The 13,876-nt window shown below is 47.7% G+C and overlaps 2 protein-coding genes across 4 annotated transcripts; both read left to right on the forward strand.

Annotated features, from left to right (window-relative positions):
* The first annotated feature begins 529 nt into the window (after positions 1–529).
* On the forward strand, positions 530–13,777 carry alkbh3 (alkB homolog 3, alpha-ketoglutarate dependent dioxygenase). Of its 3 annotated transcripts, XM_028959228.1 has the most exons (11): positions 530–617; positions 1,491–1,579; positions 1,663–1,730; positions 1,814–1,848; positions 2,018–2,065; positions 2,171–2,274; positions 3,161–3,249; positions 3,665–3,874; positions 4,516–4,614; positions 6,288–6,430; positions 13,694–13,777. In XM_028959228.1, the coding sequence occupies exons 2-10, from the start codon at positions 1,501–1,503 to the stop codon at positions 6,420–6,422; spliced, it is 867 nt and encodes a 288-aa protein (XP_028815061.1). In that variant the 5' UTR covers positions 530–617; positions 1,491–1,500; the 3' UTR covers positions 6,423–6,430; positions 13,694–13,777. The 3 variants fall into 3 exon arrangements, with proteins under 3 accessions (XP_028815061.1, XP_028815060.1, XP_028815062.1); XM_028959227.1 differs by lacking the exon at positions 13,694–13,777 and having other exon boundaries at positions 6,288–8,819; XM_028959229.1 differs by lacking the exons at positions 530–617; positions 13,694–13,777 and adding an exon at positions 810–864 and having other exon boundaries at positions 6,288–8,819.
* On the forward strand, positions 10,995–12,908 carry c17h11orf96 (chromosome 17 C11orf96 homolog). The gene has a single exon (XM_028959230.1). It carries the CDS (start codon positions 11,713–11,715, stop codon positions 12,073–12,075), a length of 363 nt encoding a protein of 120 aa, XP_028815063.1. The 5' UTR covers positions 10,995–11,712; the 3' UTR covers positions 12,076–12,908.
* Positions 13,778–13,876: the final 99 nt, after the last annotated feature.

A 13,876-nucleotide genomic window follows, 5' to 3' on the forward strand; every position in this document is an offset into this window, starting at 1 on the left:
CAAGACATTAGGCCTCATGTAGCTGGAGTGAGTCAGCAGTTCCTGCAAGACGAAGGCATTGATGCTATGGATTGACCCACCTGTTCCCCAGACATGAATTAAAAATTGAGCACATCTGGGACATCATGTCTTGCTCCATCCACAATGACACAGTGCACCACAGACGGTTCAGGACTGGGAGGAGATTCCTCAGGAGACCATCCGCCACCTCATCAGGAGCGTGCCCAGGCGTTGTAGGGAGGTCAAAAAAATATTTAATTCAGATCTAGGAGGTATAATTTTGGTGTTCCCTTTATTTAATTCGTTCTTAGCAGTGTATATATTAGTGTTCGAATTCCCAACCCTGAACCTGGAGGAACATCAGCCAAAGAGTCTTCACTCCAGCCCTGCCGTAATTAGGCTAAGGTGTTACCTAATGGCCTAATAATGAGTGGGGCAGATAGTGAAGATATCCTGGCAGATCTTCTAAGGAAACCTCGCCAATAGTGACCCTAGGAACCACACTGTCCTCCCCGTGTTGCACAGGGGGGGTAGTTTCACGATGCACCCGCTTCTGTTTTGGCCGTGAGATAACTAGCCTAGCTTATCGGGAAAGCATGTGACGTCTGCGGCGAAATGTAAGCACCATTTCCTTACCCCAGCGTGCACTTTGAAAATGACCCCCCCCCCCCTAAAATCTGTGTGGGCCGCGCGTTTGATAAATATTGGAATTGTATTCTAAGTGCTTAAAACGTGCCGTCGGTAGATTTGCTTGGTTCGGTGGTTGGTTGTGTCACGTGTTTGAAATGGAGCGTCCCTATTGGTTAAACCGTGTAGTCGGACGTAAGGGATCCCAGGAAAAGAGAAGCGCTGGACTACGTGAAGGTCCTCTAAAACACACACACTACGCTTTTGCAATAAATAAACAGCAATATATATATAGTTACTTTTCCAAGAGACATGACATTGTTTTCTCCCCTTGTAGGGAAAATGTTTGGCTAAGCAATAAAAAAAGCCTACAGTGGCTATACAAAAGATTAAAACCCACGTAGCAGATACAAGAGCTATCAAATTGTATCCTGATATTATTCAGTAGCGACTAACTCACGTTGATGCAGATCTTGACACGTTCTCTGAATGTTTGTTATTGGTTTTCTGTCCTAAGCATCTGTGAAGCAAAAAAAAAAAAAGGTAGAAATTTCATTGTAGACTGCATTTTTTATATTGCCTCTGGATGGCAGCAAGTACATGGCAGTGAGATGATTTACTTGAACAACTGAATGTTTCTTGGGTGCTGGTAGCCTAGCGGGTAACACACTCGCCCATGAACCAGAAGACCCAGGTTCAAATCCCACTTACTACCATCGTGTCCCTGAGCAAGACACTTAACCCTGAGTGTCTCGGGGGGGGACTGTCCCTGTAACTACTGATTGTAAGTCACTCTGGATAAGAGCGTCTGATAAATGCCATAAATGTAAATGTTTCTTTCTTTCTGTTTTTTTGCTCTCTAGTTAAATCACTATGGGGGATAAACGCCAACGCGCCAGAGTCCAGGGATCCTGGGCCAAGCCTCTGCCGAAACCACCAACTCGGCCAGCCGGTAGGACAATCGTTGCGAATCAACTGAATGAAACCATTAATGTTTTCAAGTGATGCTTTTTTTTGCCGTCATTGTATTCACAGGCCCTTGCCCATCATCATCTTCATGGAGCTCAGGACCATCTACAGTGGAATTCCACCAGCCATCAAAGGTTTTTTTTTAATGCAATTCTGTACACAGACTTAACATCTCAGACTTAACCCTAACCCTAACTCTTTACACTTGAATACACAGCAAAAAAGAGACGTACCGATGGAGAAGACAATTGAGTGAGTATGTAAGACGTTGCCCTTGCACCCGGAGCTTAATAAATGCTCTGGGATGCATGAGTAGCGAAACATTTCTAATCGGTTCTCCACTAACTGCTGATTAGGTTTGATTGTTTCGTTCCATTACCTATATTTTAGGTCTGACCTATACTTCTAAATGTCATTTCAGTAAGGAGGGGGTCTATGAAATCAGCCATGGTCCCTCAGGGGTGTCCACGTAAGGAACCCTTTTTTGCTTTTTAATGACTCTGCTACAGACATTTTGATCTATTGCTTGAAATGTCTTCAGATCTGTACGGGAACGTGTTGTGCTTTTCTTCAGGCTACGGCTGTTCCCTGGGTTTCTACTGCAGGAGGAGGCAGACTGGGTGTTCAGTACACTGCTGGCTGATCTGCCCTGGTCACAGAAGACCAACCACAGGCAGGGTAGAGTACAGGAGAACATCCATTATATAACCTAATCATATAAATCAGAATTATGTTTTAGTTATTCTGAAGCATCTTTAATGCCCCTACTGTAATTCAGTTAGAGGACAGGTAATTAAGTTCACCTAGAAGCCAACCTGTCAGGATCTGATTGGTTCAGACATTGACAGTCACATGCATTTGCTTTTTATTGAAGAGTATGCATTTTGGTCATTTTGTTCATTCCAGTATATTCACTGTGTTTAAATTTTTAAAGCAATACAGTCTCCATGCATCCACCACCAGCAGGAGGAGCTGTGCTCAGAGTCTCATTATGCAAATATATGGGATGTTTATATATTTCTTTTTAAGCATGAAGATTTTATTCTGGATGTAATTAAATGTTAGTAAAGAAAAAACAAAAAAAATGTTAATGATATTAATTACAAACTATTAAGTATTTCTTTTAGCCTTTACAATATTGTCCAGGCAAGCATAGGGGGGGGGGGGGTTTACTTGTAAATATTTGAATTAAAGGAGAAATGAACAGAGGATGAAACCATGTTTGGGCCCTGGATGTGTTGCCTATTTTGGAATTAGTCCGGGCAGTGAGAGGTCTTGTGGATCAGTTGGCGTCTGGGTTCTGCCACGTTCACTCCATTTTGGCATGAGAAGTGCGGCTTAACCGCCTTCTGCCTGTTCTGAGACTGAATACCTTTGTCCCATTGGGGTTGTTTGTGGTGTCAACTGTCAACAGTCCTGCAGTCACAAGGCTGCCCTTCATTAAGACTAAGATCAGTCTGCAATCCATCATCGACCATCATCATGTCGGGTTTATGTGCACATACACACACGTCCACACATCCCATAATCCGCATATCTCTCAGTACGGTGTTGTGTGTTTTAGGTGAGGCTTATGAGGAGCCTAGACTGACGTGTTGGTATGGAGAGCTGCCCTACACCTACTCCAACTCAACGCTGACAGCCAACCCGGAGGTACAACTTCCCCCTGCGATTTTTATTTTTCTTTCTTGCTTTGGTCCTCTTCAAAATGTCTTTTTGCACACCTCAGATTGGTCAGAAAATAGAGAACTCCAACATCCTGTGAAATAAAGTGATTTTTCACTTGTGAATGTTCATGTTCTATTATTACTTTGGTTCTGTGACCACATTGCTCCATTACATTGTCTGGGGATCTGAAAGATAAGTTGTATATCATCACAATTCACTGCATGTCTGTGTATTAGAACGAGACTAGAACAATTCAGACAGGTAGAACTGTACCATAATGTACTGCAACTGACAAAATAATGACTAAACATAACTAAATGACTATATACACTGAATAATCTAAGACATAATTAAACAGTTTTCATTCTGTCCGACCTTTAACCCATTTTCCATCTCGCAGTGGCACCCGGCTCTGAGCAGTTTGCGAGCCTCATTGGAGCAGCACAGCGGCCGCTCTTTTAACTCCCTGTTGTGTAACCTGTACCGCGACGGCAAAGACAGCATCGGCTGGCACAGCGACAACGAGCCAGCGCTGGGCCCGCAGCCGACCATCGCCTCCCTCAGTCTGGGTGACACGCGCGTCTTCAGCCTCCGCAAGCAGCCTGTCCCGGTCAGCCCCCCCCCAAATACAGTCTGTCTGGGCCACGAAGTCATGGAGAAATATTTGGATACAACAGCAATAGGGTTCAGTCTGCTGAATGTCTGTGTTATGAAATTCCTACATTATGTCTCAGGAACGCCTTTTCATTTTGCACCAGTGGTCTACAAACTTGCATTTTAAAATGTAAAACAAAGTGGTTGGAAATACACAACCCATGGCCCGTACTTTCCTTTAGACTCACAGATGAACAGATTAAGGGCAAAGGTCATCGTTATTGTGACCTAATAAATGAGCTGTAAAATCTACGTGCAGAAGATGGTTGGTCCCAAGCAACCAATAGCCTGAACATTTATTAACTTTAACTACTGAACACCCGGTTGTGCACATAAATGAGCTTTTTTTGTTATTTAATGTGGATCTCGTTTACATTCATAAAATGCTGTGGAGAGAACGCTGTAGCCCTCAGTTGGTCTGGTATGTTGCTGCCCCTTCTGAATGCAGCTCTATTATGTACTGAAGGCAAGCCGGTTATTTTTCATGGTTTATTTTATTGTAGCCACAAGATCATTTGGCTGATTTTTGCTTGAATTTAATTGAGTTGGGGTTTAATTATGTCCCCATTGTATAACATCTGTGTGATTCTCTCCTAGGAGGCGAGTGGGGACTACACCTATGTTGAGAAGCTACGGATCCCATTGGCCCATGGGGCTCTGCTGATGATGGAGGGCTACACACAGGAAGACTGGCAGGTACTCATGTGCAGCCCCCCTGTGACGTATACCCAGGACAAGCCCAAATTGAATAGACCAGCGTTAAAGATCCCCTACCATGAGTATTTCACTTTGTGTGATGATTTAACATTAATACGAGTTCCCGAGCCCGTCTACGGTCCTGCAGTGGCTAGAAATGGCAATCGGTGAAAAGAGTGATTTGGTCGTTCTGCTTCGCTGGTCAGAGAGTGGCAGCTCACACGGTCTGATCTGGAATTTGTCCCCTTATGTCGCATTATTATTTAAAGCGACACACAGCGAATTGCCGCATCCTGGTTTGAAATCTCATTGTGGGTCTGCCTCTAAGACTGAATTCCGGAAAGAGACTTCAGAGACAGTATTAGGGGATTAATAAGACTAATATAAAAGCAAATAATATAATCCACAATAGGGGACCTTTTAACAGACAATTATTTTATTACACAAGTGATAGCTAAAACATTTGAATATTGCAGCCATAATACTTTGCCACAGTAGCCCCAAATTTAACCTTATATGAACAACAATAGGAAATATATAACACAATCTGAGATGGCACACAGGCAAGAATGTAATTAACATTCTAACATTACAAAAAAACCCTGCCGAGCAGCGCGGTGGAATAACAGTCGGCAGAATAACGAAAGACTCATAAACACACGTAAGATTCTGCCTGTTTTTCCCAATAAAAGCTTATCATGAGAATCATGGGCGAGGCTGCAGCGGCATCATGAACATGAACGATGTTTAGAAATCGCTTTGAACTGTGCGAGAGAGAGAGAGAGATTTTATTCGAACATATTCTATATTTCTCCCGTGCGCTGCGGCCCTCGTTACAGACGCGGCTTCCTCCGGGATTTAGTACAGTCTCCTGAGTCTGAAGATGTATGGTCGCCGTGACCGGGATAATGAGAGCTCCTCGCGATGGGGGAAAAGACCTGCCGGTTATCGTGGTGGAATAATGACGGTGCGTTTATGGGGGCACCGTGTTCCAGCTACGGAAACAGCCCTCTTCAGGACATTCTGAGCCTGTGTCAGATTACAGCTGATTCATGATGCCGTTGCCAGCAGAGGCTCCTTGTTCGTGTGTGTGTGTGTGTGTGTGTGTTTTTGTGGCTGATTAGCGGCAAGTCCATTTTAGAGCTCTGAGGAGTGCGTCCGGGACAATCGGCCTGTCCGTCGTCGTGACGATTGGAGGTCGTTGCCTTGTCGAAGCCGTTGCTGTGGTTAACTTTTCAGGGCGCGGAGGGAGGGAGGGAAAGAAGGAAAGGTCAGGAACATTTTATGGCGACGCCTGAAGGTCTCATCCCTCCGCGGCCCCGGCAAACGCTTAGTAGTCCATAACTCACGTGGGCTGAGCCCCGCGCTTCGGCGTGGATTTGAAGAACGCACTAAATATTTACACTCGCCGCGGAGAGGCTGCCGAGAAAAGCTCTCCCAGCATCTGTGCTCCTGCTTTCGTAATAGCGGCCCGCGATGAATAAGTGTCCTTTGTCCTTGTATATGGACACTCCCATGCTGCTCAGACGTACTCGGGGGGCCCACGGAGCTCTGCACCGGCACCCTTGCCCCACTGACGGTGCCAGCGGTGCCATCGGCCAAGTGTTTGCTCACTCAGAACGTGCAATGTTCCTTTTTTCCGTCTGAGTTTGTCTCTTTGTCTGTCCCGACAGCATCGAGTCGCCAAGGAGTACCACGACCGGGGGCCGCGGATAAACCTCACTTTCCGCAACATGTTCCCAGGGCCGACGCGGCATGCCAAGGAGAAGGTGCCTCGCGGACAGAGACCTGACAAAGCCTTCCCGTGACTGCTCTGGTCTGAAATGGGTTCATTATGCTGTTTGTCCATGTAGTACGATTATTATTTATTTTTCCCATGAACAGTGTATTAGAGCTCACGCTGCATGTGTTCCCTGCTGCCCCACATAACCGTAATTTGGCAAATATTTGCCGTGGTGTAAAAAATCCAAAGGAACACCTAAGTGGCCCATTAGCTCGATTATGATCCCAAAGGGAAGGCATGTGAAGTTAAAGTGTAGCAGTAAAACATAATGCGGTGTGCCAACTCCAGTTCCATCTGTTTCACTGCACCTCGGGAGTAAATAAAGCTGCGCGAAGAGAACTCGACCGCGTTTGTGTCACCGGTTCGCGGCTCACATGCGGCGCGCAATCCTCCCGATGCCGCGTTCCTCCTAGTGAGTTCACGTAAATCATGTAAAATGGTGCAGAGGTTACTTTACACAGCCGGAGGTTCCTTTGTGGGAGCATTCAGCCCCCTGACCGGTGAGTGCAGAGTTCCTCATGTGTTGAACTGACATAAATAAAAGGGCCTTTGCGCACTGAGAACGCTTAACTCTTCCTGCGTTGGCGCAGGCTTCTTCCAGGTCCTCCAGTTTCGTCCTGCCGTCCAAAGGCATGCATGCTAGGTGAATCGGTGACTCTAGATTGTCATGGGGCATGGAGAGTGTGGTGTGTGTGTGTGTGTGTTAAACACGGTGCACACAGCAAAATCCTCTGCTTTAAACCCTGCATCAGCCTCGCTGAGCAGTGGGCAGCAGTGTGTGGGGACGGTCCCTCGACCAAGGAGACCTCTGTGCCACCTTGGCTGTTTCGCTTCCTTACCCGCCAGGCCACCACGGCCCCATGGCGGTGAGTGTGCGCACTCTGTGGTGGGCTGGCCATCCGTTGATCCCGGGATGGGATCCGGCAGCCCCAGCCACGAGTAGGACTAAGCAAAGTTTCGGAAGGTGTCCTATCAGGACCGGCTCTATTTCTCAAAATTGATCAAAGTACTAACCAAAAAAGTATTCCCGCAAGAGCCTGAATGTACGGTGCCAGGCGGTTCGCAAAAAGCGCCATTTCTTGGAGACTCGTGTTCGCGCTGGTTGAGCCGATAAATGATGTTAAGCGTGCATGGACCACACAGGCCATTACGTACACAAGCATTTCGACTCGTGAGGGTCCATTTTAACACCTCCGCCAGTGCTGGATTTACAGCTGTTTGTAAAAAAGGACCATTAGCCTTGGCACAGACCGCCCGAACGCCGAAGGGACGCCGCGGCCCTAAAAACAAAAAATCTACTGACATCAATGGCGCGTCACTCCGCAGCGCCGAACCTCGGAGTTAACCGAGCGGCGCAGTCCCCCGCCGCTCGCTTGATCTTTATCCTTGAGCACAAATCTCTCTGTGCTGCCAAAGCGTCTCGCTCTCATAGGACCTTTCTGGTAAAGTTTTAATTAAGTTGCCCCGTTTGGCCCCCGGAGCCATAAAAGTTCAGGTTATCCGCAGAGCTCCCGGTGGACCCCCAAGGTGTTCCTGCAGCTCGCGGTTGTTTGCAGAGATGAATGGACGCCGTCGCTGTTTTCCTCTGGCCGCTTTTGTAGGGGTCATGGCCCGGGCTCTCGTGGACGGGTTTGGAAAGGCCGCTGTCCGAGGCACCAGCGAGCTTCCGAGGAGACTCTCTGCCCCTGTAGCCGGTGGCTGCACGCATGCCGTGCCTCCGTTGTCATGTTAGACTCCGTTAGACACGCGCTGCAGTGTCCTCAAAGGACCATTCCTGTTCTAAACCAAGGCCATTAGCGTTACATAATCCGGATTGTCCTTTTCACGTGATTACTATAGACCGGAATTCTTCCAATCTCCCACTGCTAGGGTGTTCTTCTTCCCAGTCATTCTGGGGCTCTAGTGATGGTTAGTAGCCTGGTTAGGGAGGCGTGGGTCCTATTAAAAACACTCCGGCAGTATGTCACACAGTCATGTGACTGTACATTTACCATCTTTTAGTATTTTTTATTTTTTTTTTTTTCCATTGTTCATTGATTAAAGAATCCTGCTATTGGACCGTTTTACATTCTTTAAACGCTGGACAGTGTTTACATGCTGTGAAATGTCTTACCAGATGGTTATGTTATGCCATCGCTAATCTGAGACAGTATTTAAATCGCATCCCCGTGTGGGAATGGACGTGATATAAATACCCATGACTCTCCTTCCCTGGCGGTGTTTTCCGGGACGAGACCCCTGGGGCAGTAACACCCCCCCCTCGCCCCTCCTTCCCACCTAAACGTCTAAAGATCTTTCCTTCATTGCATTTACATTTACGGCATTTGGCAGACTCCCTTATCCAGAGCGACTTACTACGTGCTTAAGAGATGAAGAGATCAATTCCGGTTCACTAGGACCCCAACTATGAATACATCTATTTTATTCACTCTGTTGTAGATTCTGTACACAAGTTCGACAACAAGAAAATTACAATTTAATCTAAATATTCTTTAAAGAGGAAGGTCTTGAGCTGTCGTGTGAAGGTGCTCAGTGACTGAGCTGTTTTGACCTCGAGGGGAAGTTCATTCCACCACCGAGGGGCCAAGACGGAGAAGAGTCTAGATGAATGTTTTCCTTTTACCTTCAGAGATTGAGGGACCAGGCAAGCAGTACTGGAGGCTCGGAGTATACGAGGTGCAGTGTGAGGTGTAATAAGGGCTGTGAGGTAGGATGGTGCTACTCCATGTTTGGCTTTGTAGGCCAGCATCAGTATTTTGAACCTGATGCGTGCAGCTACTGGGAGCCAGTGGAGGGAACGTAGCAGAGGGGTGGTGTGGGAGAATTTGGGAAGGTTAAAGATCAGTCGTGCTGCTGCATTTTTTATGAGTTGTAGAGGTCAGATGGTGCATAGAGGTAGACCAGCTAGAAGGGAGTTACAGTAGTCCAGTCTTGAGATTACTAAGGACTGAACCAGTAGTTGGGTGGCCTGGGTTGACAGTCTGATATTGTAGAGAAGGAATCTACATGAGCGGGAAAGATTGCTGATGTGAGTTGAGAAGGAGAGTTGGTTGTCTATTGTTACGGCAAGGTTGCGGGCTGTTGCAGAAGGAGAGAGCTGTGAGTTGTCTAGGTAAATAGCAAGATCCTGATGTGGTGAAGAATCTTCTGGAATGAATATTAGTTCCGTTTTGGTGGGATTGAGTTGGAGGTGATGGGCTGCCATCTAAGACGAGATGTCGGTTAGACATGCAGAGATTTTGGAAGCAGCATGTAGGTCAGAGGGATGAAAGGAGAAGAGGAGTTGTGTGTCTTCAGCATAGCAGTGGTAGGATAATCCTTCTCGACGGTCCGCGTGCATCCGAGCTTGTGTTCTCTTTCCCACCGGTGGCATGGCGTCTGACATGCGCCGACTGCGTTGTGTCTTACCTCCTCTTGACATTTCCAGGGTTGCCATGGCGATCAGGGCCCGTGCCCATTCCTTCAGATGTGGGCCTCCTCTTAGCCTCACCTTGTCACTATTTCAGTCTGGTCCACTAGCATCTGTTAAATACGTTCACAAGACCACATACTCCATGTGACCCCAGTATTTCAGTGTCAACATGTGCTAAAACTGAACCGGTTATTTTTAGGTTTATGTCTGGTGTTTATTTTCAAGTAGTCTTCCTCTTTGGAATCAAGCTGTGGCCTAGTTTTAATATTTACATGATGGTGCACTTAGACGAGCATCTGAGGTGGCAACTGCAAACACAAGAATCAACAGAAATGCTGTGATTTACACAGTCCTAGTGGCTCTTGCTTTGCTGTCGGAGTTGCTTCTGGAGACCGTGAGCTTCGCACTGCTGTTCTGTTAAAGATTCGTGCAGAATCACTGGGCTGCAGACTGACTGAATGATACCAGTGGACTTTAATACACGTAATGCAAGCATTTCATCACGTCAAAAAAATGTCAGCTTACAGTGCCAGTCAAAAGATTTTGATGCACCTACTCATTCATGGGTTTTTCACTTTTTAAAGTGATTGTCATTGTGAAACACTGCAGCACAGCACACGGTGACACAACAAAATGTGTCCTCTGCTTTCACTGCCATCACCCAGCAGTGTGCAACCGACAGGCGCCCAGGCAGCAGTCCTTTGCTCAGTGGCACCTTGGTGGACCGGGATTCGAACCGACAACCTTCCGATTATTGTCTGTTTCATTACTTGCTAGGCCACCACAGCCCCACTGTTTGAAGACATTGAACATTCGTGTCTCTCCAAAGCAGGGAACTTATTAATTATTAATTAGTTGATTAACACAGTTGATGTCCGATTTCTGCCTGAAGAGATTAATGGGTTTATTTGACTTTTTGTGGAATAAAACAATCTGCACATAAACAATCAATTTTTTGGGCATGACTGCGGCATAAGCATAAACGGCCCACATCTGCATTTGAGATGTGGTCTGAATGTGTCATGTGACACCACCTGACCTGAGGTGGGCATGTGACCTAACTCCCGCGGGCCAGAAATAAAGTCTGGAGGCATTCCGCAAGCATGTAGGCACACGTCACGTCATCTGCACGACGGGTGGGTGGGAGGGAGGCGTGCATGGTGGCCCGGTGGCCTTCCGGCACCCCTGGGGGGGTGTCATCCTCAGAATGCACGGCCAAACGGGGGACGTCACCCAGTTTGCTTTACCAAATGGGAAAACTCTTAGCTCAGCAGACGTTTAGATGTAATGGAACGTGTTTATCAGAGAGAGGATGATGATGATGGCTCTGTGGTGACACCCTGACTGGTATGGTGAGGGTCTTGAGAACCCCAAGGCAACTGTATTGATTGTCTGTGGTCACAAACCATTGTTGTTCACCTGCGACCCTTGGCCTCGCCAGAGCTTCCTTTTGGTCCATTTTCATGGCCCTGCTCTGATGAACTGAGATCAACTGATATTGTGGACCAGATGAGTCAGACACACTGTCACCGTGTCACCCCGTGTGTCTGCTGCCCTGCCCTGCCTCCCTCTCTCCTTCTACAGTACGCCTCTGGTGTTTATTTAAGGGGGCGACTCCGGGAGGCCGGATCGGCAGCCAGTACCGCGGGTGGGAGGGGCTGTGGGACAGAAGGAGAGCAACAGCGAGGGAGGGGAAGGACGCTGAAGTCGAGTGGGTAGCGAGGCGCTATAAAAGCCGGAGCGGGAGCGGCGTACGGCAGAGGCGAACGCACGCGAGACGCAGCGGGACAGAAGCAAACCGGGACCCCAGACACAGAGACCCGGCCAGACGGAGGGAGTCCTTCTGGGTTTTCCAGACCCAGTCCGAGCGGAGACGCAGGTTCTCTCACCTTTACAGCCGCACATGGCCGTCCGTCAGATGGAGGGGGCGGGATTCCCCACGCTGCCCGTTCACCTGATGGCCATGGAGGAGTTCCCCCAGCAGCTGCCCGTGCCTAAGGGCCCCGCCCGTGGACGAAGCCGGCCCCGCAGGCCCAGGGAGGCCCGCTTCAAGACGCAGCCCGTCACCTTCGCCGAGATCGCCGAGGTGGAGGAGGAGGGCGCGTCGCCGCTGGAGGAGGAGAGAGCGCGGCGGTCCTTCCTACAGTCCCTGGAGAACCTGAGGCGGAGCACCCAGGCTCTGCATGGCCCTGGGACCCCGCCCACACGCACCCCGACCCCGACACAGGCCAGCCTGGACTCCAGCGATTCCGACTCGGCCCAGTGAGGGGTGATGAGGAGAGAATGGAAGAGGACACAGAGACTCGGTGGAAGACAGTCTTAAGTCCCACTTCCCGTACTGGAGACCTTTCCTGATTGGCTAATACGTGTGTTGACACTTCTCAGTCAGAGATTATTAACCATGTATGTATTAATAGAACCTATATTTTCACGTGGCATACATCCAGCGTTGAACTGAACCATCAACGTAGTGCTGGCAGGCTAAAGCAGCTTGTAGCTTGTGAGCTGGGCCACAATGCTAATATCACCGCTCTAATTCTTCATAGAAATTCCTCCCGTTCGTTCTTTCTTTCTTTCTTTCTTCTTTTTTACTGTGTAAAACGTCTAATGAGAATTTTACCCGAGGCGGTTTTCCTTTCTTTATAAAGGATGGACCGTGTGTTCTTTCCCACACTGTGCCTGCTCGTGTGTTTTGAGACGGACCCTCGCCGCGCCCCCTGAGATGGCAAACCCGCGACCCGCCGTACCCGCAGCACTGGCGGCTTTGTGCGTTGACCATGATCAGCGTGTGAGACTTATTGTAATTCCTTATTGTAGCTCCTTTTATAGCCCTCTGAGTTGGTAGCAGAGCAAATGCAAGTCTACTATTCTACATACAGTATGTTTCCAGATAAAAGGTACAGTCTTCTTCATTTCAAATTGTCATGATATTTATGTACATATATATATTTTTAAATAACATAGTAAAATACAGATATCTCACGTCGATGCTGTGGATTAGTAAAATCAGAAAAATGCCTTTGTACTTGCCTTTGTTTATTTACTTTTATTATCTTTGTAAAGATTCTATTTGCATTAATAAACATTTATAAACGTCCAGACGTTTGTGTTCCTTTCTTGCTGCACATCATCTGGCTCCTGTCAAGTTCATGCTTCATACATAAAAAAAAAAGACAAGTGTGATGCACTTACGATCGTTCTACCGTACACACAGCTCAAGCCCAAACAAGATGTCCCAGACACCACAAACCTGTCCTCAACCTGTCCTCAAGTGCATGGAGGCCACAGGATGAAGTGTGTCATCAGATAAACACTATTTAATGTTTAAACATAACTTTTACATCCATTCTTCTTTTCTGTATGGGGTGTTTATTAATCTTTATAGACACTTACACTATCACCTCCCTGTTACTGCCTAAAGTCCTAACAAGATTTTTATATTAGGAACATTTGAACTGCATTATAACACAATTTTGATTGGTGCAAATCATCAAAGTTGTGAAAAGTTACTGGCACCCGTGATGAAGGTGCATGGTTTCAGGCCCTTTAAAATACAGCCCTGCATGTGAGTATCCTTAATGATGCAGTGAATATGGGGGCTGCCTCACATCCTGCAACACCTCGATCCCCTGGCTTTTAACACCATTGTCCCAAATCTCCTCTCCTCCAAACTGTCCCGGCTCAACGTGTCACCTGCAGCATGTGACACACCACAGCACAGTGCACACAGCGACATGTGCTTTCTGCATTTAACCCATCCCCTGAGGGAGCAGTGGGCGGCCATGACAGGTGTGTGGGGATGGCAATTTGCTCAGTGGCACCTTGCAGGTTCGGGATTCAAACTGGCAACCTTCCGATTATGGGTCTCTTTCCTTACCTGCTAGGCCGCCACTGCCCACCTGTCCAGTCCCCACTGCTCTTCCCCCTCTGCACCAATCACTGCATCTCCAAGAACTCTAGGAGACCCCACCACCATTGGATGACGTTGAATCTGCATACCGACAGGAAGTTGAGCAGCTGGTACGTCCCTATCTGATATGCTCCGCCTCACCATATCAGATAGTCGA

Source organism: Denticeps clupeoides, chromosome 17 (genome assembly GCF_900700375.1).
Source record: "Denticeps clupeoides chromosome 17, fDenClu1.1, whole genome shotgun sequence".
NCBI classification, from domain to species: Eukaryota; Metazoa; Chordata; class Actinopteri; order Clupeiformes; family Denticipitidae; genus Denticeps; species Denticeps clupeoides.

Coding starts and splice junctions, on each gene's coding strand:
- c17h11orf96 (XM_028959230.1), top strand. CDS start 11,713: ATGGCCGTCCGTCAGATGGAGGGGGCGGGATTCCCCACGCTGCCCGTT.
- alkbh3 (XM_028959228.1), top strand. CDS start 1,501: ATGGGGGATAAACGCCAACGCGCCAGAGTCCAGGGATCCTGGGCCAAG. Junction 1,580..1,662: donor ACCACCAACTCGGCCAGCCG/GTAGGACAATCG, acceptor TTGTATTCACAG/GCCCTTGCCCATCATCATCT. Junction 1,731..1,813: donor AATTCCACCAGCCATCAAAG/GTTTTTTTTTAA, acceptor TTGAATACACAG/CAAAAAAGAGACGTACCGAT.